At 35.0% G+C, this 23844-nt stretch overlaps 2 protein-coding genes across 2 annotated transcripts; both read left to right on the top strand.

Annotated features, from left to right (window-relative positions):
- The first annotated feature begins 622 nt into the window (after positions 1–622).
- Positions 623–12128, top strand: LOC124839334 (transcriptional corepressor SEUSS-like). Its single transcript, XM_047315127.2, has 10 exons — positions 623–996; positions 1368–2583; positions 2661–2780; positions 3047–3095; positions 3255–3469; positions 3699–3767; positions 4035–4132; positions 5770–5863; positions 6204–6273; positions 10928–12128. The coding sequence occupies exons 2-10, from the start codon at positions 1543–1545 to the stop codon at positions 11893–11895; spliced, it is 2724 nt and encodes a 907-aa protein (XP_047171083.1). The 5' UTR covers positions 623–996; positions 1368–1542; the 3' UTR covers positions 11896–12128.
- Positions 12129–21899: 9771 nt separating this feature from the next.
- On the top strand, positions 21900–23534 carry LOC148193167 (stearoyl-[acyl-carrier-protein] 9-desaturase 6, chloroplastic-like). The gene is made up of 2 exons (XM_088099798.1): positions 21900–22511; positions 22624–23534. The coding sequence occupies exons 1-2, from the start codon at positions 21915–21917 to the stop codon at positions 23188–23190; spliced, it is 1164 nt and encodes a 387-aa protein (XP_087955924.1). The 5' UTR covers positions 21900–21914; the 3' UTR covers positions 23191–23534.
- The last annotated feature ends 310 nt before the right edge of the window (positions 23535–23844 follow it).

Here is a 23844-nt window from a genome sequence, read left to right as displayed (position 1 = left end):
ATCTGCAAATGACATTGTAGTGCTTAGATTATCAAAAATATAAAAAGGTAATAAGTATAATAAACAAAATATAACATCAAACATTAAATGCAGCGAAGATTAGTCCGTTAAAGAACTAATATATAAGTTTTTAGAACTTCCCTTTTAGAATTATGGTGAAAGTGTTAATATATATAGGTTCTTAGATCTTTTAATTTTAAAGTTAAACATATGAATAATAATAATAATAATAATAATAATAATAATAATAATAATAATATATTAAAGATATAAATGATTATTGAGCTTAACATTTATTTATGTAAATACTTTTCAAAATCTGTATTCAGTTAGACTTTAAAAACAAACTATTTTAAACTGAGATAAAATATGACTTTTAAATTTAAGGTAAAATAAAACTTAAGCTAAAATTTGAAGATATAAAAAGATCTTCAATCAAAGTTTTATTTTTCATAATTTTTTAAAATATAGTATTTTTATAGTGAATATATAAACTGAAAAACATATGGTAATGAACGGCCGAGATGAGGTGAGGATGGACGGCAAAGCAAGGTTCATGTAGAAAACAGAGAAAGAGAGAAGCCAAATGGAAGAATAAGATTTGACTTGAGTGTGCTCGAACTAAATATTATAAAGAAGAAAGAAACAGAAAACGAAAGAAAGAAAGAAAAAGGAAAGAGAGAGAAGAAAAATTCAATCAGATCGAATACAATCTTGACGTCCGCAGCAACACACCATTCTCTCTCTACTTTCTCTCTCTAAAAAGGACCTAAGCTTGAGAACAGAGTAGGGCCCTTCACTGAACAAGAACAAGAAGAGGAAGGAGAAACCCTAGAAAGAAAGGACCAACTCAACTCAACTCAACTCAGCTCTACTCGGCTATACTCAGCTGAACTCAACTCAACTCTTCATATTTCTCGGCACAATTCAAATTCCTTTTCCATTCCGTTCTCATTTTTTTCCTCTCAGAACTGTTTTCTCTTCGGTTTCAACTCGGTAGGTTCTTCTGAGTCCAACTCACCTTCTTTCTTCCGAGACGTGGATCGTTGATTCGCTTCACCTAGGGCTCGATCGACCCCTTTTTATTTTGCTGCTGTTTTCTGTTCTTTTAGGTTTTTTTTTTCTTTTAAATTCAACCGCGCATTTTAGTTTGATTAAATTAAGTTAAATTTCTTTTATTTGTTGATATCATTCCTTTTCAATTACGACTTGGTTGAGGGAGAGGCTCTAATTTGACATTTTTTTAAGGATTTCGGTATTTAATGTGATTTATTATATTACTTTGTTTATTTATGCTAATTGTTACCCGGTGGTGTTTTGCTGACTGTTGGTGATGATTTGGATCTGAAAATTGGTGTATTGTGCAGACTCATGCGGAAGGTGTTTGGAGTGTGCACATTTCAATGTTTGAGTTTGTTTCGGAAGCGCAGCAAGGGCTTGGACTTTGGGTTGAAATGAAACGTTGTGTGGTTTGAGTGTTAGAGGGTTTGACTGTGGTAATTATTGGGCTTAGGTTTTGAAAGGGCAGTGACAGTGAAGAGAATGGTTCCTCCTGGCCCCCCTACGCCTCTTGGTGCCCAGTCTGTGCCGTCACTTTTGAGATCGAATTCCGGAATGTTGGGGGGTCAAGGTGGCCCTGTGCCTTCACAAACTTCGTTCCCTTCACTGGTTGCGCAGCGAAACCAGTTTAACAACATGAACATGATAGGTAATATGTCTAATGTAACTTCCTTATTGAATCAGTCTTTTCCGAATGGAATTCCGAATTCTGGACTAGCTGGCCATGGGAACAGCCAGCGCGGTGGAGGGGTTGATGTTGGGGCGGAATCGGATCCGCTGTCTGGTGTTGGCAGTGGAATCAATTTTGGCAATACTTTGCAATCGAATTTGGGTAACCCGGGTTCATCTGGTCAAGGTCAGAGTCAACAATTTTCAAATGCTTCTGGTAATCAGATGATGTCAGATCAACAGCATTCCCAGCAACTCGAACTTCAGAGTTTTCAGCATAGTCAACCATCAATGCAACAGTTCTCTGCTCCTCTGAACGCTCAGCAGCAACAACAGCATTTTCAGTCAATTCGTGGTGGAATGGGTGGTGTTGGATCGGTTAAGTTGGAGCCACAGGTAAACAACGACCAGTTTGGGCAGCAGCAGCAGCATTTGCCTTCAAGGAATCTTGCTCAGGTGAAGTTGGAACCTCAACAGCTTCAAACAATGAGAAACATGGCAGCAGTAAAAATGGAGCCTCAACATACTGATCAGCAGTTTTTGCATCAGCAGCAACAACAGCAGCAGCAACAGCAGCAACAACAACTTCTCCACATGTCAAGGCAATCGTCTCAGGCTGCTGCTGCTCACATGAATCATCTTTTACAGCAGCAGAGACTTTTGCAATATCAACAACATCAGCAGCAGCAACAGCAACAACAACAACTCTTGAAGGCAATGCCTCAACAACGACCCCATCTACCACAGCAGTTTCAACAGCAGAATATGCGGTCTCCTGTGAAGCCACCTTATGAACCTGGAATGTGTGCTAGGCGGCTGACCCATTACATGTATCAGCAACAGCATAGACCTGAAGTGAGATTATTCTTGATATTGTGTTTTCTCTAAATATCTATATCTTATGTCTTATTAATGATGCATTTACTATGCAGGATAATAACATTGAATTCTGGAGGAAATTTGTTGCTGAGTATTTTGCTCCGAATGCCAAAAAGAAGTGGTGTGTTTCCATGTATGGAAGTGGCAGACAAACTACTGGAGTTTTCCCTCAGGTCTGCTGCAAGAGAAAACCTTATAAACTATTTCTGATGCCTGGATAACTTCATCTAAGTTAGTCTCTTGATTATTCAATAATGTCTGTAGTCCATTCTCCATTCTACTATTTTCCTATATTTGCATCTTGATTTTATAGTTGTGATTGCCATATTATTATGTGTCAAGCTACTATTGTCTTGAACACGAGAATCAAGTGCAACCATGTTAAGTTTATGAAGCTAAGCGTTAGTTTTAGCTAACATTGATTTTTAAATTTTTTCAGGATGTATGGCACTGTGAAATATGTAATCGCAAACCTGGCCGTGGGTTTGGTAAGTTGTTATTTTAATTTTTCAGTTTAACTCGGTCCCATTATGTTTTGGTCAGCTACTATCTTACCGCTAGTGATTTTGAATTTTTGAGCATTTCAAATGTTTACAAATATGATTATACGTCATTATCCCCTTTCTGAAGTTTTTATGTGTTTTCAGAAGCGACTGCAGAGGTTCTGCCTAGGCTTTTCAAAATAAAGTATGAAAGTGGTACTCTGGAAGAGCTCCTTTATGTTGACATGCCTCGAGAATACCATAATTCCTCTGGACAGATTGTCCTAGATTATGCAAAAGCAATACAAGAAAGTGTTTTTGAGCAGCTTCGTGTTGTTCGTGATGGTCAGCTTCGAATAGTTTTTTCTCCAGACCTGAAGGTTGTGAATAAGAAGAATTGCCTTTAGATTTTAACTACAAGTCATCACACATTATTGTTGATATTTTCTTAGAATTACCTTTAGATTTTAACTAAAAGTAAGTAGATATTATTATTGATATTTTCTTAGAATTACCTTTAGCTTTTAACTTAAATTCAGCATACATTATTAGTGATATTTTCTGTATTTCAAAAAATAGTTGACATTTTGTTTGTTATTTCCTTTTCAGATATGCTCTTGGGAATTTTGTGCTCGGCGACATGAAGAGCTCATTCCTAGAAGACTGTTAATACCTCAGGTTTTTGATAAAATATTAATTGTAGAGAGACTTTATATCCTGATGATGTATCAATATATGAATACAAGACGTTTGTTATGATGGTTAACTGATATTTTAGGCTTAGAATTTAGCGAGACTTTATATGTTTGTGATATGTATTGTTCAGATTAAGGAGAATTCAGATTAAGCAGACTTATATATTTTGATTATTGGTTTCAAAGACAGTGACCAAGTGTTGTACACGATGTTTATTTATTCTTATATGTATTCTATTGTTGTATGCAGATTAGTCAGCTTGGAGCAGTTGCTCAAAAATACCAGGCAATTACTCAAAATGCGACACCCAATTTATCGGTTCCAGAGTTACAAAGTAATTGCAATATGTGAGTCCGCTTTTCCTTTATGTTCTTTCTGCTTAGGTCTAAGCTGCAGTATTTTATTCATTATCTAATCATGAAGTTGTTATATATACTTGCTAAATTGTTCCTGCTCTTGAAACTTGTAATTATTTGTTTCTTAAGTGGTAAGTTTCTGCATCTTGATTTCCTGAATTGTTACGGCATCTTTTATGTGAATCTTATACTGAATGTGTTCATAGTGGCTTCTAATAAAATCTTATTTTTTATTTTTTGGTATAATAAGAGAACAAATGTCCCGGCTTATTTAAAGTCTACCTATCCTTGATTAATACATATATTTAATGGGAGAAGGGGGAAACATTTGTCTTTTCCATGTCCATAGCAAATATCTATCCTTAAAGTTTCTCATATGTGGTTCCAGCCGGTGCATTTGTCTTAGACTACAAGAACTTAGGAATTGCTACACCAATGTTAGTGATTGTGTTTTACATTGTGAAATTGTCCAATTCTACAGTCTTGTATAGCACTTCTGATTCAAATTGTGTGTGATCGTAGTACAGTAAAATTATGGGGATTGTTGAGCAAATCAGGGAATTGTTCAGATCTGAGCTTTCGTTGTTTATCTTATGCCACACTTCCATAAGCTTGTTCAACTTTTCGGGTCTCAGTTTTCAATTCAAACTCAAACCCAACTGAAATATGAGGACACAATGTTTTTCTACATAAAGTTTCTTAAGAAATTCAGAAACTGCTCGCACTCATGGACTCATTCCAGTGGTATGGCTTTTCTTCCACATCTCCTTGTTCGCTCACTTCCAAAAGCATGTACAACTTCTAGGTAAAACCCAAACCCAATTGAAATATAAGGACACAATGTTTTTCTACATAAAGTTTCTTCGTAAGAAATTCAGAAACCGGTCAAACTCGAGGACTCATGGCATCAGTATGGTTTTTCTTCCATATCTCCTTGTTCAAGGGAATTGATTTGCACTCAGTCTGACGACACTGGCACAGTTTTGCTTCCACATCTCCTTGTTTGTTGGAAAGCAACTGTAGTTACAAGTCATGCCACTGGCACGATTTTGCTTTTGCATCTCGTTGGTCACCAAAAAGCAATCACAGTCAATGACTCATGGCATTGGCACGGTTTTTCTTCATGAAGGAGATAGAACTAATGAAGATCCCTTGATTTTGTTCTAATTTGAGTCATTTATAAGATGAAGTTTGCAGAAGTAATGACAAAGTGATCAATTTTGTTTTAGTTATTTATGTTATTTTCATAGGTATATATATATATATATGTGTGTGTGTGTGTGTATCAAATTTTTGTAGAAAGTAAAATCTATCCCACAATTTAGGATTTTGAGTCCTTTACAATCTTTACATTAATCTTGATTTTAACTATATTGTGCTACAGTCAGACATTTGTTTTGATTTTGAAAGAAAATTTGTTCCTCGGTTTTTATGTGACTTCTAAACTTTGGTATTGGTATTAAGAAATTTGCATGTGTAAGTAAGCTCTCATCATATTTAGGCTTTTAGGGATGTATCGGATATGCCTTTTCCTTGATCGACTTGTGGTCTAACAAAAATAAGTTCACTTGATTTAATAATCTCTGTTCGTTTTCCTTAATTTATGTATTGCTTTAATGCTTTACCAGGTTTGTTGCATCAGCCCGTCAGTTGGCAAAAGCTTTGGAAGTTCCATTGGTCAATGATCTAGGATATACAAAGAGATATGTGCGGTGCCTTCAGGTAATGTTCTACTTGTTGAGATGTGTCCTTTAATATTGAAAGTTGAATCCTATTGTGATTTAAACTGCTGCATATGAAAAGATTGACAACTGTAGATTTTTATTTCTTATGTTTAATATTTTCTTGGCAATTCTCAGGAGTGGTTATGAAAGTTTCCCTTTGAACTTAATAAAAGTTTTTTTTTTTTTTATTTTTTAGATTTTCCATGGATAAGTAAATAAAAGTTATTGGGAAAATTATGGAATCACGAGCTTAATGAAATATGTTCTCAAGTGAATTTTTTTAAGTAATAGGGTCTCCCGAGTTAAGTTGACAAAGCTTCCTTTCTCTCATGTTGCAGATATCAGAAGTGGTAAATAGTATGAAAGACCTGATAGATTATAGCAGAGAAACACGAACTGGACCCATGGGTAAGTTAATGATCTTTTTACTGGTTTGAAATACATTTGTGAGCATGGATATTAGTATGGTTATGAAATAGTGTCATGTTTTATCAAAAGCCCCAGCTATCTCATCCACATATGTTGCTGCAACGTTCCATTTTCTAATTGAACAATGGGCTTCATATAGATGTGGAAATCCTCATTGCATACACCTTTATAGTTTATGTTGGGCTAAATTATTTATTTACTTCCTATGGTTTCTGGCTAAAGAAATTCAGGTTAGTCTCAACTATTATTACAAAAGTACAGGTTTCATAATTATTATCCAGACTAAGCAAAATATTCCTAACTGTCAGATGTAATCATGTCTCTATGATAACCATGTTAATCCAAATTAAAAATATAAAGTATACTGGCAAACTGTTAGGATCCAATTTGAAGGTACGGGCCCACATTAAAAATATGGGTTTCTAGTGAAGGATATTGAACAAGGCTTTGGGCCTCCAATTACATAACCTAGCTTTTTTGGTGTGACTCTCCCAAGGTTCTTATCCCTTGGTATAAAACCTTCTTGCATGTTTCCTAGCCGCCAAAGAGAGGAGCCAGTGGTGATTCCAGCATTGCCGTGTTCACCCCCAAAAGGCTAGTGCATAGCCAAGCTGTGCTGAGACGGGAGACTGCAAACAGTGTTGGGATATCAGTTCCAAATTGTTGGATGAGACATGAAATCCACATTGGTAGTATGCGATTCTAATGTGGGGTTTACAAGGTTTTGGGCTCTCCCAAGGTTTTTATCTTTTTTTGGGTGTTTGTTAGTAATAGTTATCAAGTAATTGTTATTGAGGAGTTAGTCAATTGCACCCGTGAGCTAGTGGGTTAAAGAATAAAGGGAGGGAAAAGAGAGATCATCTTGTAATTTGCAAGAGAATTGAAGCCTTTGGCATTGGGGATATTAAAACCTTCAAATTTCTGCAAATTAGGCACTGTTATGAAGGAAGATATTCCTTGGAGAGCTATAGGGATCTGTTCATAAAAATGATTAAAAGATGTCATCAGGGCTAGTATCAGCTTGGGTTCTTGTGTTGGTGAAGCGCTATCAGGAGAACTGCTACACCTTGGTGCTAATACGTTTGTCAGAATTATGCTAGAGTCAGAGAAGATGGGTGTAGATCCCCTACTCCATATTGGAAATGCTGCTGGCAAGGTGATGCAGACAAGGACATGCTTGTAATTATAAATAGTTGGTTACTTTTTGACGTAATGGACCATGCCACTAGCACTGAAGTTTATTATCACCAAACACCCAGAGGTGTTTTACTCATGTGTCAAACCCGAGAAAGTGAGTCAAAGGAATGGACCTTAGTGATGAAGGACAAGAAAAACAGAAGGTTCTTTTTCTAAGTTCACGGACCAAGAAGAACAATGACTCTGAAAAGGGATGGCAGTGATTTTCTATGATTTGTGTGTTTGATCCATATTTGCATTCATCGTAGGAACATTCGAAAATGAATTTTTGGCTACAGTTTTGTTGGCTTGGTGATTATGCTTGAACCAACCTGAATACTGATATGGACTTTTAGCAGCAGCTGGCATTGCCCTTCATCTTGAGGACTATCGTTAAGTAAGGATTATCGTTAGGTAAGGATTATCGTTAGGTGTCTGTTCGTGTTGTTATGTCTTAGCATAATTTTAGTTTTTGTTAATGAGTTTGTTACATTAGTTATGGTAGCTGGTAAAAGAAATAAGGCATGTTTCTTCCTATAAATAAGAGGGGAGGAGAGTGATCACCTTGTCAAAAGGTTCCAATTCTCGCAAATGACAGGGTAACATAACTAATGTAAGAGGGGAGGAGAGTGATCACTTTCATTTTCTGTGACATGGAAGTGTCGCTTGTCAGTTCATCTCAGTCCATTATGATCATTATTTGGATTTTTTGTTTGTTTATTAATGTAGTGTGAAATATTGATGTCATCATGTTATAGTATTAAGAATATAAAGCACTAACCTTATTTATACCAATAGTCAATGAGGAAACAAATAATGAAATATCCGGAATATAGAATCAAATCTTGAGAAATCTAATATACAATATACTCATAAGCTATTCTAAAACAATTTTTGGATATTTTTCATATTTTGTAATGCTCCGCAGACTAAAAGGTATAAGTTTGCTATGCTTTAAACTTATAAAATAAACCTTTTAAATATAATATGGCTGTGCCAAAAATATGATTGTAATCCTAGAGAGTTGGGTGGAATCCATTAGTGAGATCAGAGAAATCACCATTAGTGTAAGTATTGTGTTAGCCAGTCATCTTATCTGTCCTATTGTACGATTGGGCCCTCAACAATTGTCAGTTACTGTTGTAAAGTTTGCAGACAAACTAGTATACAAACTGTCCTGTTCTCAGATCGCAACAAGAATCGTTATCAGTTGCAAAAAATATGTTCAGATTCTGTCAATGCGGTCTCTCTTTTAAACTTCCAAATTCTTTTAGTCTTTGCATCAAATGGAAGGTTTGCAGTATAAATCCTAGCCAATTCATCTCTATACAAAACATTGTGAACAAAATGGAAGGATTGATACTGCTAAAGAAATCCTGACAAACATTAAATGGTTTGGGATGGAGACGAGGCTAGTGCTAAGGTCAATCACATTTATTAGGGCAGATTGCCTTTGTGAAAAAATTGGGGTCAAATTTCATTTTGGAACAAAAACCTTGCAGGTGCACTGCACCTGGGATTGAGCTTGATGCAGGCCAGTGTCTCAGGTCAATCATGCTTGGAAGGGCAGATTGTATTTGTGAAAAATTGGGTCCAAAATGCATGTTGTAACTAAAACTGGCAAGTGACTAGGCTGCACCTGGGATTGAGTTTGATGCTTGATCATATTTATCAATTCTGGATATTATAAATAGCTGTAGTAGGTTGAGCTATTGTGAAATTTTATATGCGAGTTAATCAATTCATAATTTCATATGTGCACATAAAACCTGGAAATTATAGACATTCATATGTTCGTTATAGAGAACAGAGAAATCATGAAAGATCTGTGAGAATGAGCATGTACTGTAACATAATGACAAGGTGACGACCGTACTTGAACATAATGACAAGGTGGAGCAATAAGTAAAAGAAAATATGAGAACAGTTAGACCGTGAACCGAATAGAACCAAACCAACACAGCAAAGCATTTCAGAGAACAGAGCAAGATCAGAAACACTAAGAAAGTACTGGAATACTTCAGAAATTTACCTGAGATGGCATCTGAGAGTAGAGGCTCATGTTTCAGAAACACAAGGGATAACATGATATCCGAGATGGTGCCAGAGAACGGTGTCAGATTAGTTAGATGTATTATGCATGAGCAAGGTCGAACCACTGAACAGAGACTAGGGCTCAAAGAAGTGACGAGACAAGGTTAGGAATGAGCAAAACAGGTTATAAGGGTTGGAAAGTACAAATTGCCCCCCCCACCACCCCACCACCCACACACACCATAACCAATGAACTTACACTGAATTTCAGGGTTGTCTTTCACCTGAGAAGGATGTGTCGTTGACATGTGAATATAGTAGCACACTGACGGTAGACACAATTTTCGCCATGGAAAGCACTCCACTTTGGTTATGTTGGTCCACACAACACATGGGGATAGTGCTGCTATCACGAGCTATTATGAGCCAGATCACATGGACCACTGTGGTCCAATCACATCTGATTAAAATCATCAGGCTTAGACAATGTATATTTATTTATTAAAAATGAGTGATTTTAAGAAACTGAGCTGCAGAGTATTCTAGGTCTCTGAAGGTGGTACTGCAATTATACCATATTGAAATAATAGGATTTTAGGTATAGAGGGAGGAAAGGGAGACTAGAGAAAATGATATTTCTTGACTTAACATATGATGAAGAACCAAACCACTGGCCCTTATTTATGTACTAGATCATCATGCTAAATAAAAAAACAAATAATTTTATAGTAGGAAATATGAGAACAATCTGACAAGAAAATCTAAGATAGTCTAAATTATTCTAAAGATATAATGAAGATACTATTGTTACATTTTCCATATATCCTAACATCATATGGTGTAATTCCTTTTTCTCATTCTTGGAATATGCTTGGGTATTTAATTGGCTAACTGCGTCTTGTGTTTATAGAAGTTCTCAAGTCATTACATGCTGGTTGGCAGATGGTAAGAGCAATTGGTCAAACCAATTTTTGCTATAATAGTGTTTGTTTCGTTCCAAGGGAAGAAACTGTATTTAGGGGTGGATGAAATAATTTACTAGTATACTGTAAACAAATAAATCCATCAAGCGACCAAGGTTAAATTAGTCATAACTGTTTATTGGCTCAAAGCATTTTCCCTCCCCTTCCAATTCCCCAAATATAAAAGACATAAAAAATGGGGAGGTATTTTGGCTTCCTTATTTTTCACTGTACTCCTTTCCAGTTTTTCTCTAACCAAACACTATAAAAGTAACAATGTACAAATTATGCTTCTCTTTTGTTGTTTGGGACTAGGGAAACTGTGTAAAAACTCTTCATAAGTTTTGGTACTTGATAAATTTGAGTTTGAAATCGTCGGGAAGTTTTTTAATGCATAGTTGCCAGTTGTTTGACTGTAATAATACTGAATTTAGAATCGTATTTTTGTTGCATTTTATCAGACAGCTTAGCAAAATTTCCTCGTAGAACAAGCGGTTCATCTGGACTTCATAGTCAGGCACAACAGTCTGAAGATCATTTACAGCAGCAGTCACAGCCTCAGCAGCCACTCCCGCATATGGTTCCCCATACTTCAAGTGGTGATAAAAATTCTGTGCAAACTGCTGCGATGCAGATTACTTCCACCAATGGTGTGACAAATGTAAATAATTCTGTCAATGCAGCATCTGCATCAACCACCACAAGCACCATTGTTGGACTTCTCCACCAGAATTCTGTGAATTCTAGGCAAAATTCAATGAACAATGCAAGCAGTCCTTATGGGGGTAGTTCGGTTCAAATTCCATCCCCAGGTTCGTCTGGTAATGTTCCACAAGCGCAGCCAAATGCATCCCCTTTTCAATCACCCACACCATCCTCATCTAACAATCCACAAACATCTCATCCGGCATTAACTTCTGGAAACCACATGGGTGCGGCAAATTCACCTGCCAATATTCCCTTGCAACAACAACAGACTTCTCTCCCTGCTGAAGCTGACACGACGGATGCCCAGAGCTCAGTCCAGAAAATCATTCATGAAATGATGATGTCCTCCCAGATGAACGGCCCAGGTGGAATGGCTGGTTCTCTTGGAAACGACATGAAAAATGTAAACGGGATTCTACAAGGGAGTAACAATTCAGGGCTCAACAATAACGGTGGCCTTGTGGGTAATGGGGCTGTGAACAGTAATTCAGGTGTTGGGGTTGGTGGTTATGGCACAATGTGTCTTGGTCCATCGGGTATGAGCAATGGAATGAGACCTGTAATGGGACATAATTCCATAATGAATGGAAGGGGAGGACTGGCATCTCTTGCTCGCGAGCAAGTTATGAATCAGCAAGATTTGTCAACCCAACTACTTAGTGGGCTAGGAGCAGTAAATGGCTTTAATAATCTTCAATTTGATTGGAAACCATCTCCATGAGAGCCTTTGTAATCTTGTGGATGTTTCGATTCTTGGGCGGCTGCTTGTGCAGCATGAGAAATGCTAGAATTGCCTTCTCCCTCCTTGGCCCTCGAGATGGCAGAACACAACGGGGTCGTGATAGGGTCCTTGTACTAATCTGTTGTTTTTATATATATAAAAGTGAAAATTTGTTGGCTGGTTGTTTGGCTCATCGGGCTGATTTTTCTTTTGAATTCAATTGTAACTTTTTCTTTTTTTTGTATTTTTTTAATATGATGCTTTCACAACTTACCATTGCACACGCAAGAAAGTTGATGCTTGGGGTGGCAAACTGTAAGTGATTAGGAGCATGATGTAGCTATGTTCGCCAGCAGTGGACAAGTCCGGCACCATGTGATGGAGGTACTGAGCAGCTTGAAAGGACATGAAGATTGGAATTTTCCTTTTACTCCTAAACTTGGAGTAATGGTGCCAAATTAAAACATGGCATTAGAAATTATTTGTTCGGTGATCGAATTTGGGACTAAAGATTCCCCTCCATCCAGAAATTATACAATGTAATCTTTACAAAATGTTGAAACGGATATGGATACAAAGTACTTTTGGTGTGCTGAAAACCATGAAAGAAAATGAAAGATGGTCCATAATTTATGGTGGATTTCCTTATTATAAAAAAAAAATCAGTTTAATGTTCTACTATTAAGGTTTTTCTCGCTATTATAGACTTCCTTTTGCACTTCATAAATTAATAAATTCTCATTAAATCACTTTTGAATGGTAAAAGTAAAACAACTTTTGGATTATATAATCTGAAAAAGATTTTTTATTATTAAAATTTGAAAGTCAAATGACTTTAGAATGATTTTAGATTACATAATTAAAAATTCATTTAAGAAAAAGTTTCTGAATTACGTAACCTTAAAATTAAAAAATCTTTTGAATTATTAAATGACTTTATGAAGTCATATGATCTTCTCTTCTCCACCGCTTTCTCCATGCTCCAATATTGAGAAGAGGTTGACAACTAATAATGGTTTTAGAGTTATCCAACACGTCTCATAAGGACATTATAGCAAGCACAAGATGTTTGTAGGAACTCCTAGCAGAAATATTCAATAGGACAATTTTGTAAAGAGTGAGATGCATATTGTTGACTGTTATGGTATGGAACAATCTCAAAGGCAACAGAACAAGCAATTTGATAAGTTCACTTATAGTATTGATTTTGGACATAACTAGTATGATATTTCCTATAGTATTGTTGTTGTATGTTGATAATATTCTAAAATATCAATCAACAATAAGCTTGAGGCTGAAAAGGTTAAAGTTGAGTGAATAGCGAATTCGATACGAAGAATCTTAGAGCTACAAGAAAGATTTTGAAGATTAATATCACTAAATGACATGATTTAGGGATTCAGAAAAATTCTTGATAAGTTTGGGATGACAAACTTGAAATCCATATCCACAACTCTAGCTTCTCACCATAAGTTGAGTGATCCAATACGATGAATGATATTTCATATGCAAACATCTTTTCTTTTTCTTTTTTAATGAGGTCACTTAGAAGAGTATATTACCATGAAAAATGTAGTGAAAAGTATATTACATGAAAAATGTAGTGAAAGAAGTCTTATGACTGAAGGGTGTAACTAGAGAGTTGAAAGTGCCATATCATGTCACAACAAAACAAGTGGTCCAACATAGTAGTGTGATCACAGAATAACCATGAAACACACATGTCTACCATTGTTTTTTTAAGTTTATTAAATTATCCAACAATTTAGAAAAAGAATACAGCGAGAATCTGGACCATCAAAATAACTCTATATTAATATTTTACGTATGTGAATCCAGTAGACAATAACCTGAAACTGGGGAATTAGTAGAAGATAATGGTTTGTGAACACAAACTCCATAATTCTCATCCTTTTGTGATGATATTCTATCAAACATACTAATATGGACATGTAACCATATATCTCTTGACACAAAATGAAGGTAATTTTTGTCTTTGATAAAATTTCTAAATTAGTTTATTTTTTAATTTTTAAAATAAATGCTAATGATTTTATTTCAAATTTATCCTCAAATAAATTACATGGTTGTATTTCATAGTAGATAAAAATAAAATATCTATTAAGAAAGTGAAATTATTTGAATAAGTGACATATTTATTGTGATTCTTAATTTACTTGAAAGTCCATAAAATTGTAATCAAATCTGGACACCAATATGTAATAGGAATTGTAGTTAACAATTTTTATATTTTTTTGTAAAATTTTCATTAGAAAAGAATTCAAATACTTAAATACAACAATATATATTATAAATATGTGCAAATAAAGTTAACATGTAAAAATATCAAATTGTACATGAAATTTTTCTTACTATAAATTATGGTTTTTTATCTTAATTATAACTAAATTAATAAGCAAATAGTTTATTTTTATATTTTGTTTTCATCATAATAAAATAGAATTTATTGTTTTTTTTCCTTAGACCCAAAATCTTCTCCATATATTTACCACTGTTTTAAAATTATTATAATAAATATTAATAACATAAATATAAAAAATTATACCCCAAGTAAATAATGTACAGATTGTAAGTTTAAAAGATAACATATCTATAAAAAAATAGGAGAATTTGTAAAATTATAAAGGATAAAATGTGTGCAAAAATATAGTAGACTCTTTAAAAATATAAAGGATATGCAGAAATATATAAATTTAACCCGTTAAAAATATAAATTAGTATAATATACTTATGTAACGTGAATTATTATATTCATATAATCAATACATTGATAAACTCGTTCAATAGGTGTTGTTAGACTCGTCTAATCAGTATATTGACATATTCGTTTAATGTGTATTATTAGACTCGTCTAATTAGTATATAAATAAACTTGTGTAATGTATATTGCAAGATTTGCCTAATAATATAATGGATAGAGTCATCTAATTTATGTTAATAGATTAACTTAATATGTGTATGAACAAACTCGTCTAACATTTATTGTTAGACTAGTATAATCAATGTATGAAAAAACTCGCCTAATGTGTGTTGTAAGACTCGTCTGATCATTGTATAGATATACTCGTCAATATGTATTCTTAGACTCATTTAATAATGTATGAAATGACTCATCTAATATTTTTTGCTATACTCATCTAATCAGTATATGGACAGACTCGTCTAATGTGTATTGTTAGACTTGTGTAATGATTTTTGCTATACTCCTCTAATCATTGTATGAACAAACTTGTCTAATGTGTATTGCAATATTCATCTAAGCAGTAAATGAATAGACTTGTCCAATGTTTATTAATATAGTATGTGAAAAAACTTGTCTAATGTATATTGCTATAGTCATATAATAAATATATGAACGACTCGTTTAATGTGTATTGCTAAACTTGTTTAATCAATCCATCGACAATCTTGTCTAATTTTTTTGCTTTTCTCATCTAATTAATGTCTTCTCAAACTTGTCTAATAATTTTTGTTATACCTCTCTAATGAACAAGTGAAGTGTCTTGTGTAATATTTTTTGTTATACTCATCTAATTACTGTGTGGACAATCTTGTGTAATTTTTTTACTATATTCTTCTAATCAGCGTGTGGAAAGACTTGTATGATGTGTATTGCTAGACTCTTTAATCAATACATCGATAAACTCACCTAATATGTATTTCTAGATTTGTTTAATCAATATACAAACATACTCGTATAATGTGTATTGCTAGACTCGTCTAATAAGTGTATATTCAAACTCGTGTAATGTGTATTGCAAGACTTGTCTAATTAATGAGTGGAAAAACTCAATTATTGTGTATTAATAAGCTCATCTAATTTTTGTATAGACAAACTTGTCTAATTATTGATGGAATAAGCTCCTCCAAGCTATATGACTGAAGAAAGGTGGAGGCTTTCAAATGGGTTGGTGGTTACAGAAGCTTGATGGTGGGTTTAATGTGGTGAGATGGTAGTCCTCCTCCAAGCTATATGACTCAAGCAAGGGGAAAGGCTATGGCAGTGTTTAGATGCTCTTAAAAGAGGTTGGGCCAACTCTTAAGGAAGGGTCGTTAGAGGAAATCTAGAAGGAGTGCTCTAGCCTTGGTGACCCAAGTTGAGTAGAATGGTACAAATTTGGTAACATAACAATACTTAATTCAAAGGTTCATTTACATGAGGGGAGACACCTCTATTTATATGCTTAAGGTATCTCCAAATTGTAGAAGTAAAAGCCTAAAAATCTTAACTTGACTAGCTTGGAGACCAAGGTAAAAATCCTCTCCATTAGGAGGAGGGCATATGGCCACTAACATAGGAAAATCCTCTTTATTCCTAGAATGACGCATGGCTACTACCTATGAGAAATCCTCTCCATTAAGAGCATGACACATGGCCACTCTCTCCTAAAGGTGGAACATGCTTTTCCCTTTCTCACCAAGACAAAGACAAAACATTGACCCATATGGTCAACACTAGAATATGGGCCTCTCTTAGGTCCACATTGGGTGTTAACGTAAGATGACTAAATCCCTACACTACTTACAAGGCCCAAAAAATAAATCCTATACTACTTGACCCATGATATACAAGGCCTAAAATAAACATAATCTGCTAAGAACTCACTGATGACCCATGATGATAAGAGTTTGGGCCCACCTTCCATAAATGATTCAACCTCTTCTTAAGTATGCTTGACTATGGCTGATGTAACATCCCAATATACGATGCCAATAAGAAAGTATAAACCTTTCAACTTTTAGAAAATTAAAATTTTAACCATTTCAAAATAAAACGCATCTATTAAAAAGAACCAAGAACCCATGTTGTTTACGTGAATATCATTGGAACCCATGCACCATGCAACCCGTTTTCATCTTGCCCAACAACAAGAAACCTAGAACCCATGTTGTTTACATGAGTAGCATTGGAAGTCATACACATGTAAATATAATGTCCAACCCCACCATGCATTCACGACACATCAATAAGAGAGGGGAACCCTTGTTGATGGAACCCTCTTCAAGGAGCTTGATGAAGCCTAGAGTAGATTTGAGGATGACTTGAATTGATGAAGGAAGTACTTGATGAAGAGTGGCTTGAGGATAGTTTCTTGAAGGAGGTTCAACCAACCTTGCAAGAGAGAGCTAGGAAGACTCTTAGAAGAAGACAACTACTTGATCTTAGAGAAAGTGAGACACCAATTTGGCAAAGTTTCACTATATTCAATTCCAATATCATTTTACAATGGGAGGAGCTCTCCTTTTATAGGAGAAGGAGAACCCTCTAGAAAAGAAAATCATTCATGTATCTACAAGGTACTTTGAACATCAAAAGGTTCTAAAAGCCTCCTTTGTCCAAGGGGAGTGAATTAGAGCCTTTCTCTTCACCAATCGTCCAAGGGGGGATGCATGGGAGCCTCTCCCTTAAGTGGTCGGTCAAAAGGGATGTTTCTTCACTCTTCCAAGTCCAAATGAATCTTCAAGCCTAAAATAAGCCCAAATAAGGCGTTAATCAAGCTCTAGGCCCAAAAGTGGTGCTGATATTCTCTAGCTTGCACTAAGATACTTAATCAACACTAAACAAGGTTCTCGACCGAAATACAAGGCCTAAAAGGAAGATATATGTACACATTTACAAAGTTTTTAAGAGAAAAGAGAGACTAATAAGTAATCCTCCACATAAGTAGAGTTCTTTGAGTTTCATCTTCATCTTCCATTCTCTTTACCATTGCTCTAGTGGAAGGTCTAATGCGTCTTCTAGATGGTCCTCCATCACTTGCTCTACTCTACTTCCACCCATAGACGTTGGCTTTGCCAAATCATGAATCTCTTCCTCTCAAATCCCTCTTCATGGCAGCTAGGTTTTTTTCCCTCCCTTATACCTCACTTAACCTAATATTTACAACCCCTATAAGAGGCTATGATCCCTCTACCTTACAAAAATAAAAAAAATGCACTCAACTAACCATTTTAGGCTTCTAATTAAAGTAAGGAAAAGAAGAAAGAAAGAAAGAAAGAAAAACTCTTTTTAATGTTCTAGACCACTGCCACACTAGACTAATCAAACTAGACCGAATCCAATAGCCCCAACCCAAGTCACAAACCAAATATGCCTAACAACGTGAAATGGGAAATAATCCCCTAAGTGTTATAGTCAGAGTTTGAAATAGGGCCCTTCTTGCATGTAGGACTAACTCTTTCATCACACTGCCAACATGCGCAAATTAATGTATAACGTAAAAACCAATATATAAACCTTATTTAACCCCTTTGGTAGCCAAACAAATTATAATAAAACATGCACATGTATAGATTATTAAATGCCTTATCCTCACACAACCAAACCATAATATAATAATAAAAATATTCTCCATGTTTCCTGGTCTTATAGTTGGGGAATATGCCATCATTAGTGTATAGACATACTCATCTAGTGTTTGTTACTAGAATCGTTTAATCAGTGTATAGACATAATCGTCTAATAAGTGTATTTACATACTCATTTAATTGTATTGCAAGACTTGTTTAACTAGTAAATGGATAAACTCGTCCAATATGTATTAATAAACCCGTATAATTTGCGTATGGAGACATAAACTTGTGCAATGTATATTGCTAGACTTATCTTATTAGAGTATGGAAAAATTCATTTCGTGTTTATTACTAGACTTGTTTAATTATTGTATGACTAGGCTCATCTAATGGATACTCCTAGACCCGTCTAATCTATGTGTGGAATAATTAATCTAATATTTTTTGCTATACTTGTTTAGTAATTGTGTTGACAAATTCATTTAATGTATATTGTTAAACTTGTGTAATCAGTGCATCGACAAACTCGTTTAGTATTTTTTTTATACTCATCTTATTAGTGTATGCTTATAGTTGTTTAATCAATGTATGAAATACCTCATCTACTGTTTTTTATTATACTCATCTAATTGATGTATGGACAAACTCCTTTATTGTGTATTGCTAAAGTCGTCTAATGATTTTTGTTATACTCGTCTAATCAATGTATATATAAACTTGTCTAATGTGTATATTATTAGACTCATATATTTTTTGCTATATTTGTCTAATATGTGTTGCTAAACCCATGTAATCAATGTTTGTCTACTATATATTTGTATCTTTAAGCAATGACAATGTAAATATATTAGTGGTATATTTTAAAAAAAATTGTTAATTTTTACTTTTTTGTTTCAATCTAACTAAAGGGGCAATGATATTTTGACAACTACATTTGACAACATTTTGACACGGGTCACGTGTCAAAATGTGAGTGGTGCACGTGGAAAATAATTTTAAAAGCTGAGAATGACGTGGTAATGGAATTGGGGGCAGAGTTTTCTACTTTGGGATTCATTTTTTCTTTTCAGATTTTGAATCTGAGAAAGCATCGAGAGAGAACCAAGAGCACGAAACCTAGAGAGAGAGTCCCCTCTTCCCTTCACCCATTGCCGCCATAGTGTCGCCGTGTCAAAGGCGAAACCTATAGAGTCTTCTCTTCCCTCCACCCAGCCACCCATTGTCGTCGGAGTGTCGCCGTTCGTAGGTGAAACCTACAGAGTCTCCTCTTCCCTCCACCACCCACCCATTGTCGTCGAAGTGACTTTTAGTAAATATGGTTCCTTTGCCACCAATTTCTTTATAAATTGTATAATAATTATTTCCACATCACTTTTAAGTTGAAAAATGATGAAAAATAAATTAGGCACTCCAAAATGAGTTTCATGTTCATAGTTGACCTTGCTGTGCAAAAACTTCACCTGAAGTATCCACTTATTTTGTCTTTGGTACCAATTATATTCCTGGACCATGACTTTTAGTAAATATGGTTCCTTTGCCACCAATTTCTTTATAAATTGTATAATAATTATTTCCACATCACTTTTAAGTTGAAAAAATGATGACAAAGAAATTAGGCACTCCAAAATGAGTTTCATTTTCATAGTTGACCTTGTTGTGCAAAAACTTCACCTGAAATACTCACTTATTTTGCCTTTGGTATCAGTTCTGTTTCTGTACCATGACTTTTAGGAAATATGGTTCCTTTGCCAACAATTTCTTTATAAATTGTATAAAAATTGGTTCCACATTAGTTACAAGTGCAAAAAATGATGACCAAAAAATTAGGCACTCTAAAGTGAGTTTCATGTTCATAGTTTACCTTCCTGTGCAAAAACTTCACCTAATGTACCCACTTATTTTACTTTTGGTATCAGTTCTGTTACTGGACCATGAAAATTATGTTCAACGTAAATGATGGTTAATTTAAATTTTTATTGCCATCAATGATGGTCAATTTAAAACCCATTAATGGTGGTCGTTCTCCAATTCAGTGGATTACTTAGTTGTGTAATAAATGTTCTTTTCTTTACATTGTCAATCACCCCAATCCTCAGGTGGCACTCCGACGGACAACAAAAATGGGTGGGTGGGTGGAGGGAAGAGGAGACTCTCTCTCTAGGTTTCGCGCTCTCGGTTCTCTCTCAAAGCTTTCTCAAATTCGAAATCTGAAAAGAGAAAATGAACCCAAAAGTAAAAAAATATGCCCCCAATTCTATTGTCACGTCATTCTCGACTTTTAAAATTATTTTCCACGTGCACCACTCACATTTTGACACGTGTCTCGTGTCAAAATGTTGTTGTCAAAATATCATTTTCCTAACTAAAGTCTTAAACTCTACATTTTCAAGTTGAAAATAGTAAAAGTGAATTTAAATAATATAAAATAAAATTTATAATATTAATTTAGAAGTATGATTTTGTTATTAACTATATCTAATTTAAGCATTTGAAATAAACTAAGTAGAATACTTTGATTTACTTTGTTACAAATATAATTTTAAAACCTTATGCTAATTTTCATGTACATACTAAAAGTATGAAACAATATTCAACAATAAAAATATTATATTATAAATTAAAATAAAAAATATAAACATAATTTGTTTAAGACAAAATAATTGTATTACAATTTATTTTATTTTATACTTTTAGTGCTTGTTTTTAGACTGTTTTATTAATATACATATAATATATATTCTTAAACTCATGTAATGATAATATAAATATATTATATTTAAAGACAATTAGTTATTTAGTTTTTACTTTTTGTTTTAGTTTAATTAAAGTGACAAACTTTAACGATTTGAAATTGGAGTAAAAAAATAAATTTAGTGAATATAAAACAAAATTTATAATATTAGAAAATGTGATTTTTTTTTTTACTAAACCTTTGATATAAACTATTAAATATAATATTTTAATTTATGTTATGACAAATATAATTATTTAAAGAATTAAATATGTTTTTATGTAAAATTAGAATTCGGTCTTCATATAATTTAATTTTTAAACTTAAAAATGAATTGATATACTCATTTTATCCCAATTATATTAATTTTTAGTGGTGTTTGATTGGTGTATGAGTTGTTTTAATAGTTGTTTTAATAGTTGTTTTAATAGTTTGACGCATAGAAAAATCTTTTAACACGTAAAAAAAAAAAGTTAAAATCATTGAATTAAAATGACTATTTTCATTACCTTTTAAGTTGGAGTATCAAAATTTATCATAATTTCTTTAAATGAGCTGGCGAATTTAAAGACGCCCACAAAGATGTAAACGATCCACAGAAATCATGATTGACCGGTCTCTGCGTTATTCTACCAAAACCACAGCACCCCCAGTTTTACACAAATCCATATTTATTTAATATGCACACCCTGAAACTTTTGTATTTTCATGCCCTGTAACATTTTTAAATGACAAAAATACCCTTCCTTAAGTACCTATCACTACCCTTAGAAATGGTATTTTTTTCTTAACCAAAACAACAACTTCTCAATGTACAGAGTCAAATTTCCACAAAAAATTTCATAAATTTCAAAACAACTTATATGGCATTTTCGAAATTATAAGAAAAACAACGACTTATCACAATTCATACCCTTTACAAATATCTTACTCCCCTAAGCAGCACACACAGTTTCACTCAAACAACGAAACCATGCAGATACCACCCTGCAACTCCATCACCACTCAAACACTTGTTCCACGGGCTTATACAACAAGCTCATGCCACCGCCACCTCTTGCCACCGCCCAAAGCCGCCGTCTCCGCCGTCTGCACGGCGTCGCTGAAGGCTCGGAGGACCCACTCAATGCCTCCGGAGAAAATGGAGGTTTTCAAGTCGTTGGAGGGCTGGGCCTCGGAGTGGGTCCTGCCACTGCTAAAGCCCGTGGAGCAATGCTGGCAGCCTCAGAACTTGGTCCCTGACTCATCACTGCCGTTCGAAGAGTTCAGCGAGGAGGTTAAAGCCCTTCGCGAACGCACCAAGGAGCTCCCCGACGAGTACTTCGTAGTGTTGGTGGGTGACATGGTCACCGAAGACGCGCTTCCCACTTATCAGACCATGATCAACAACCTCGACGGCGTGAAAGACGACTGTGGAACCAGTCCAAGCCCGTGGGCCGTGTGGACCCGGGCCTGGACCGCAGAAGAAAACCGACACGGAGATTTGCTCAGAACTTATTTGTACCTCTCCGGTCGCGTTGACATGGCTAAGGTTGAGAAAACTGTCCATTACCTCATCGGAGCTGGGATGGTAAAAAATGTTTTTTTTAATTTCAATTCCTATTAAAAATTAGGGATCTGTTTGGCATTGCAAGGAATCAGTGAAAAATTCATTATTTTGATGGTTTTGTTTTGATGGGTAGGACCCTGGAACAGAGAACAATCCTTATTTAGGGTTTGTGTACACTTCGTTCCAAGAGCGAGCAACTTTCGTGGCGCATGGGAACACTGCTCGGCTTGCGAAGGAAGGGGGTGATCCAGTGCTTGCGCGCATATGTGGAACCATTGCTGCGGATGAGAAGCGCCATGAGAATGCATATTCAAGGATTGTGGAGAAGCTTCTAGAAGTTGATCCCAGTGGAGCGATGCTTGCAATAGGAAACATGATGGAGAAGAAGATCACAATGCCGGCACATCTTATGTACGATGGGGACGACCCTAAGCTATTCGAGCATTACTCTGCAGTGGCCCAGCGAATGGGCGTGTACACAGCCAATGATTATGCAGATATCTTGGAGTTTCTGGTTGGACGGTGGAGATTGGAGAAGCTTGAAGGTTTGACGGGGGAAGGAAAGCGGGCACAGGATTACGTGTGCGGGTTAGCGCCTAGGATTAGGAAGTTGCAAGAACGCGCTGATGAGCGAGCGCGTAAGATGAAGGCGCAGAGTGTGAAGTTCAGTTGGGTGTTCAATAGGGAACTGCTTTTGTGAAATTTGAGTTGAGAGTTGTGTGATGATTAATTAAATTAAAGAGCAGAAAGCCCTTTTGCACATGGAAGTTGTGTCTAATGGGGTTGATTAAGTGATGTTATTACAAGTTTAGGGTAGTAAGTATTAATATTATAGAGTTTTGTTGTTTTGGCTTTTGCTTATAATTAATAAGTAGGAAGGAAGTATTAGCATGGATTTGCGTGTAGTGGACACATTGTTGGATCAATGGTTGGTTGTTTTGGTGGATACAAAACTAGTAGGACTTTTGGTATGTAACGTTTGGTTTTTTACTTCTATTTATCTTATACAGGCATTCACATCCAATGGGTGGTTTTCCTAGAGTATTATTCTCTTGCATAGCTTCAATTTCATTCTTCATAGCTTTAGTCCATTGGGTGATTAACCTACTTTTTCATAGGATTGTGGCGCAGCTGAACCGGAAAGATTGTATTTCAGATGATTAGCATATAGATTTTCACAAGATAAAACACCATTGACTAAATATATGTTTTTATCTAAACTCTGAATTTCATTTACCTATGACACATTCATGAGTTGATGATGATAATCCTCTAGAAAGAATGGAGCACGACATAGTCTAGAGGATGGATGTAAAGTTAAGACAATGTATTCAGTGCTCTTAAAATGAGCATT

Source organism: Vigna umbellata, chromosome 9, assembly GCF_029865625.1.
Source record: "Vigna umbellata cultivar VRB3 chromosome 9, Vumbellata_1.0, whole genome shotgun sequence".
In the NCBI taxonomy this organism is placed as follows: Eukaryota; Viridiplantae; Streptophyta; class Magnoliopsida; order Fabales; family Fabaceae; genus Vigna; species Vigna umbellata.
Note: the sequence above shows the minus strand (reverse complement) of the source record. Positions and strands in the feature narration are given on the sequence as shown.

Bases quoted from the DNA above. Each gene is read 5' to 3' on its own strand.
- LOC124839334 (XM_047315127.2), top strand. From the start codon at position 1,543: ATGGTTCCTCCTGGCCCCCCTACGCCTCTTGGTGCCCAGTCTGTGCCG. The intron at 3,470-3,698 runs GTTGTGAATAAG...TTTCCTTTTCAG, and splicing joins TTTTTTCTCCAGACCTGAAG to ATATGCTCTTGGGAATTTTG. The intron at 5,864-6,203 runs GTAATGTTCTAC...CTCATGTTGCAG, and splicing joins GATATGTGCGGTGCCTTCAG to ATATCAGAAGTGGTAAATAG.
- LOC148193167 (XM_088099798.1), top strand. From the start codon at position 21,915: ATGCAGATACCACCCTGCAACTCCATCACCACTCAAACACTTGTTCCA. The intron at 22,512-22,623 runs GTAAAAAATGTT...TTTGATGGGTAG, and splicing joins ACCTCATCGGAGCTGGGATG to GACCCTGGAACAGAGAACAA.